At 37.7% G+C, this 6,779-nt stretch overlaps 1 protein-coding gene across 2 annotated transcripts in view; it reads left to right on the forward strand.

Moving 5' to 3' along the window:
- Positions 1-5,502, forward strand: part of DPYS (dihydropyrimidinase) — a 29,452-nt gene extending 23,950 nt beyond the window's left edge. For both annotated transcript variants that reach the window (XM_064646949.1, XM_064646946.1), the window contains 3 exons: positions 1,551-1,758; positions 3,292-3,397; positions 5,267-5,502. In XM_064646949.1, the coding sequence (XP_064503019.1) occupies positions 1,551-1,758; positions 3,292-3,366 (283 nt within the window). In that variant the 3' untranslated portion in view covers positions 3,367-3,397; positions 5,267-5,502. The remainder of the gene's footprint in view (positions 1-1,550; positions 1,759-3,291; positions 3,398-5,266) is intronic.
- The last annotated feature ends 1,277 nt before the right edge of the window (positions 5,503-6,779 follow it).

Genomic DNA, 6,779 nt, shown 5'->3' on the forward strand with positions numbered 1-6,779 from the left:
ACTAAGAATCTACAAGGTGATGCTGATACTGGTGAGCAGGCATGCATAAGCTTTCTGTTCAAGGTGTGCTGAATAAGGAAAAGTTTTTATTCCTATGGGCAGATTGGTCATAGAGAGTATTTCTACACACAGAGCCTTTGAAAAGTCAGTTGCCATAAGATTTAAATGTAACGTTTAGCAAACCAATTTCTCTTAGTTCAACAGAATGATATGAAAGGAAAACTAAGTATCCTTCCACAAATTCTTTTTTTCCTCTGTATAAATAATAATTTGAAATATTTAATATGTGATAACTTTTGAAAATGGCTATAATTCAAGTAAGATGTAGAATTTTTTGTGGTTTTCTCATTTTGATAAGCAAAATAAAGTTTTAGAAAATTCTTCTCCAAATAGATAAATATTTTAATCTATTAATATTTCATATTGCTTTTGACTTTGATAATTCCTTTGCAAAAGATGTAGTCTCTGGAATAATATGAATCCATATATATGTATTATAATATAGGCATGATAAGTTTTTGATTGTGTGAGCGCCTATACTGGAAAAAGTCTGACTGGTAGCCAAAAGCATGAAGCTTTCTTCTTTTCAGAAATTACAAATAATAAAAATATAAACTCTCCAAACTATACATATATAAAAACTCTGTAGACTGGATACAGGAAGTTAATGAAATAATTAACTAAAATTCAAAATTGTTTGACCTGTTGTAGATACAGTACACAGTCATTAGCTCAGTAAGGAGAATAGATAATAAAGGAAGTATACACAGCCTGCACTTCCAGATGCTAATGTCAGCTCTAGCACTGACTCTGCCTTTAATGTAGCCACTTAGGGTTGGAGAAGTTGTATAGAAAAATGGTAATCATATAGAATGAGGTCTGTATGTACAAAAGCAATAATATCATCATTCAAATGAGTACTGTTGAGGTCTGAAACTATAATTTGCTTAATACCCTTGAAGGAAAGGTATGTAGAAGTGTGATGTTGTCATTATTATTTAGCAGCATTGAAATATTTGAGCTGTCAATCATCAAGTCAATCCAACTCACACTAAGAGTTACCAAAAAATCATTATCATCTGCTGACTTTCCAGTGGAATGTACTTTGTGCTATTTGTGACTCTCAACACATGAAATACTGCAGCCATGCTTTTCAAATTTGAAATTGCAAGTCATTCCAGCTAAAAGGTCAGATTGACTGAATTGTGCATAGATATTTGCTTGACAAGGCAAAATGAAATCATGTTATCCAAAGAAAATATTGCAGCCTGATTTTTTTTCCACTAATCTCTTTTCTATTAGAAAATTTTGCATTTCAAGGCTGCAAAGTTCTGTCTTTTTGACTCCTTCTTTATTCTTTTGAAATCCAATTACTGTTCAATGAAATGTTATTTCTCTATCCTATTTTTAAAGCTGTTTCATGATGTACTGCGCAGTGTCATGGTTTAATAATGTTGCTAAATTTTCTTCCTGTATAAATTTATCAAAAGCTTATAATGAAGTGAAATGCAAGGATCATAGTAATTTTGAGTGTTGTTTTCTAAACGCAGGACAATATCTGCAAAGACGCACCACCAGGCAAATAACTTCAATATATTTGAAGGAATGGTCTGCCATGGAGTCCCAGTTGCGACAGTTTCTAGAGGCAAAGTGGTTTATGAAGGTGGAGTTTTCAATGTCACAGCAGGAGAAGGCAAATATGTCTCCCGTCCACCGTTCCCTCCATATGTCTACAAACGAGTCAGGCAGCGGGAGCAGGTTAATTAAACTAATAAATCTCTGTAATACCTTGTACAACATGAGGATAACTAGCTCTTGGGAAGAGAGGTTTGGGGATTCAATGGTAATTTTCCTTACTAATCAAAATATGCCAAGGTGGGAGGAAATGAAACTAGAGAACTCAATGTTTATTGCTCTTTATCTACACAAAAATATCATAGACTAGTTCCTGCTCTTACAGTAGTCTGTACAACTTGTGAAATAAGCCTCAGTACTTTCTAAAATAGACATGTCCCACTTGCAATAAAAGTGGACAAAGTTTTGCTCCTGAGTAATCTGACCAGCTGCTGCATTTCATCACTGATTTCACTGAAAATCAGAGAACCTTAAAATCTGTGGCAAGAAGTCTTGCATCAAGGAAGAAATCAATAATTTTCTAACTCTTTCATGGATCGGATCTTTGGAGCTAAACCCTGTAGAATATTAAACACTTTGCTGTGTTAGAGCAAGAGTGTGTTAAAAGCTGAACACGTACAAAGCACACTGATGGACCAAGCAAGATAGCTGTGTTCAAACTCTTGTTATTTATTTTTTTTAAGAGAAATATTGCAAATACCTGAAGGTTGAATTTTTAGTGCCTATTTACTGTGCAAGCATTCATGATGCTTTTGTGTCCTTAGCGTTACTTACTGTGAATAGGATTTTCAAAAGCACCCAGAGTAAGTAAATTTTAAAATGTACCTAATCAGTGGAATTCACTGCAGGATCTAAAAGTTTAATCAGATTAACATCCATGTGAGATATGGCCCAGTGAAAAGCTTCCAAGATAATTCTGTATATTTCTTTCTGCTATTGTCTTTATGGACTGAGAAGAGCATGCAAAAGTGGCTGAATGAGGCTTTCCTCTAAAGACCTCAATTTCTCAGGAGGTAATGAGCTGCCTACAAGTTCATACACATAATTAGTAGATAACTAGTATCAAAACTAAACTAAAATTTATAAGAAATTTGATAATTACACAATTTGTAAGAATTCCATGAACAGAATGGTTTCCATTTCCCATCAAAGGTAGGAGAATTTTTCCTCGACCCAAACATCAATTGCAGCATGTCTTCAGAAGTGATTTTTCAACTAGCTTGGCCTCCTGTAGCCAGCAGCTGGAATAGTGGATGATAAATATCCACACAAGGCAGAATTTGCTTTGTTTCATTGATATTTATTAACATCTCTTACCTGTATTAAAAGCATCACTGGAAAATGTGAATACTTTAACAAAGAGAAGCATCCATAAAATGAGGTAGAACACAGTCATTTGCTTCTTTAAAAAAATGGATTTAGAATTGCATTGTTACAATGTCAAACAGATCTAGCCACCCAGCTCTTGATGAAAGCTGAGAATTGAACAGTTTAATCCCAGTGCAAGAGATCTTTTTCAGAGAGAAGTTTGGTGAAAGTATTGGGATGCATTACATAAAAAGCTGGGTCATCATAGGACTGCTATTTTAATTGTGTCCAATTAGCAATTTCAAGGGGAAGACAAAGTAACAAAAAATTTAAAACATTTTATTGCAGGTCTGTCAGCCTGCTCCTGTCAAGAGAGCACCATATACAGGCGTGGTCTCAGGAATATCCATCATGCAAAAATAATGTGCTCATTCACCAGTTCTGGCTCTTGCAGGTAACTATCTCTTTTGGTTAGTGAAAACTACTTTATTTAATGCTACTCTGAAACTTCCAGAAATCAAAAGTGTAGCAGGCTGCCTAGGCAGTGACAGGCTTGTCTGAAATAAGCCCTCTCAGAAGCTGAGTTGTCCTGGTATCTGTAAATTTGATGAAAAAGTGTGGCAGTCCAGGTATGGAGAGCATCTTTCTGACTGGAGCATCATTTAAAAAGTTAAGCTGAAAGAAACAGATGGAGTCTAACTGCTACACTGAGCCGTGGGTATAAAGGCCCATAGAAAACCTGAGTTCAGTTATGAACAGGAGTACAAATAAAACATGAATGTTTGGGTGCAAATTTACAGAAAAAAACCAGAACCACCAACAAAAACAACTTGATGTAAAAAATTAAATTTGTTGGTGTCCCCGTGTTACAGACAATAACCCTCCAACAAATGTGCTGTTTGGGTTAAACTGATAGATTTGTTTTGCAAGGACAAAAGCTATCTTCATGAAAAGAGAGGGCTCCAGAGAGACCTTAGAACAGCCTTTCGGTACCTAAAGGGAGCCTATGAGAGAGCTGGAGAGGGATTTTTTTTTACAATGGTATGTAGTAGTAGGACAAGAGGGAATGGCTTTACATAGAGAGTAGGTTTAGGTTAGATATTAGGAAGAAATTCTTTACCATGAGGTTGGTGAGGCCCTGGCACACGTTGCCCAGAGAAATTGTGGATGTTCCATTCCCTGGAAGTGTTTAAGGCTAAGTTAGATGGGGCTCTGAGCAACCTGGTCTAGTGGAAGGTGTCCATTCCCATGTCAGGTGGGTTGGAACCAGATGATCTTTTAGGTTCCTTCCAAGCCAAGCTGTTCTACGATTCCATGAACAGCGGTGCTGCAGTCAATGACAGCAGTGGTCTGATGGCTGGCTGAGTTAGTGTAAGCTCATCTCTGCTAACAAGGCAATAACACCTGGCATCTCCCCTTCCTTCCTCTCCAGTGTTCACAGCGTGTAGCTTGGTTAATGACAGTCTCTCACCTGTATATGCCCTGGTGCTCGGCAGACCTTTGAGCTGACTTCCTTGCTAAGCGAGCAGAAACCAACTAGCTTCTTTTTTCTGGGTTAGTTTTTGGTTGCCTTGATGAGTTGAAGTGTCTCCTAGAAGAACCTAGCAGAGATCAGCACAGTGCAGCATATGGATGGGATAAGGCAGCTGGGGACAAAGAGGAGGTGACAACACTTAACTCTTTAACAGTTCAACAAGCAGAGGAAATGCTTCAGGAAGAGGTAAAAGAACTAGGTAAGACCTTCAGCAAGCACAGTTGAGCCATGATGTTGCTGTACGCCAACTGCAGCTTTAATGTTTTCTGCTACAGCAGAGGAGTTGATTAATATGTTTTGGGGGAACAGTGGGTGGCAGTAAGCATGACAAAATCCAGGCTGAGGTTTTGGGTGCATGTGTGTACCAGCAATGACACCAGCTAGTTTGAGGGATGATTTCCCAACAGACAAATATAAAGCCCCAGCTTGCACCTCACATAAAATGGGCCTGTTCTTAGTGTTAATTAATATGGGCACAGGAACAAATCTGCTATAGTGGGAGAGTAAAGTTAGCTTTTCCACATTTCATTGTATCATTCCTTTAAAACTCATCCAGGGCATCAGTAGCAGCAACAGAGTGCAGCATCCCATTTGTTTTCTCTGTCATAAGGGAGAAAGGTTTTCTAATAGAGAGGACTAAAGGCTAAAGCTTCAATAGAGTGAGGGAGCAATAATCATTTTTTCTAGCTCCTAGCACTGTTTCTCCATTATTACCTCTCTGAGTGACAAATTGCAAAGAAGAGATTTTCTTTCGAAAGATTATATCATATTGTATTTTTTTCTCTGTAGATAAAAGCAAATGAAAATGACCCTGCTGTCCTCAACAAAGCAGTGCCTTCTGGGTCCAACAGTCAATCTACAATCAACTTCTCAAGAGCCAAGATGAAACAACAGTAACCAATAAGCATTATGCTTGGCTTCCTACATAAAAGTTGTCATTGCAATTTCTCTGTAAAAGTAATTTTGTTATAAGAACTGGAAAATTCTTTTTAGAAAATGGAGTAATAATAAAATAATAACTACAATTATAGTGCGGCAACAGCTCTGTACATTCTTAAAAGTAAGTAAGTTTGGGGATGATATTTCTTACTGTTTATCTTTAGAAGGTATCAGCTACCCAGTAAAGTAAAAGCAATGAACAATGGTCTTTAAGCATTTTCTAAATTATTGCTCTGTTGGGTCACAGGACATGAATCCTAATTCTCTACTTTCATGTATTAGGAAGATCTCTGTTGTGCTTGGCAATGTGGTAAATTCTGTTAGCAGATGCTGAATTTTAGTTTTTAATTTTCCCTTCCTGGAAGGGGTCAGGTACAGAGAAATGCTGATTCAGGAGAATGCTCATTATTTTAGAGCTGGTACCACATCTCCATGTCACTGTCTTTAAAGAACTTTATATATTTTTTCCCTGCCAACTACACCACAAAGCATTTCTTGGTGTGTTCAAGTATTCCCTTTGTTGCACCCTAGGCAAACCTATGCTAACCATACTCATAAACCTACAATACTGTTTTGTGTTCTGGCTCTATGGAGAGACATGCACCCATCACTTGAAGGCTTATGAAGTGGGATCACCAGAGCAAAAACATAATGCATTAATGTCAAAAACCTTTTTTTTTTGTTGAAAATGCGAGTTTTTTCCCAATGTAACTCATACTTTGGGTGTTTGTAGGATAGAATTCCTGATGAAAAAAAAAATCTCATTTGCTCAGTTTATTTGATTTCCCTTTTGAGGTGTAATTGTGTTTTTAGAAGCATGATTCTGTTACCATGCCTAGACAAGTTTTGTCTTGGAGAACTTGAATGTTGTTTAAAGTTGCATTTTCATATGTAATAGCTGTTCTTTTTAAGCAACTGGCACTGGAGAATATTTAAGAGAGTGTCATGGTTTAATCCCAGCTGACAACTAAGTACCACACAGCCAATTGCTCAATCCCCCTCAGTGAGATGGGGAAAAACATTGGAAGAGTAAAAGAGAGACAACTCGTGATTTGAGACAAAACTGGTTTAATAGGTAAAGCAAAAGCTGTGCACACAAGTAAAGCAAAAAAGGAATTCATTCTCCACTGCCCACTGGCAGGCAGGTGTTTAGCCATCCCCAGGAAAGCACTCTGAATGTCCCCCCTCCCTTCTTCCCCCAGCTTTATGTCCTGAGTATGGTGTGGATTATCCCTGGGGTCAGTTGGGATCAGCTATCCCAGCTGTGTACCCTCCCAACTTTTTGTGCATCCCCAACCCCTTCTCTAATGGGGCAGTATAAGACGCAGAAAAGGCCTTGAAGCAGCCTAAGCACTGCTCAGCA

This window comes from Pseudopipra pipra, chromosome 1 (genome assembly GCF_036250125.1).
Source record: "Pseudopipra pipra isolate bDixPip1 chromosome 1, bDixPip1.hap1, whole genome shotgun sequence".
NCBI lineage: Eukaryota > Metazoa > Chordata > Aves > Passeriformes > Pipridae > Pseudopipra > Pseudopipra pipra.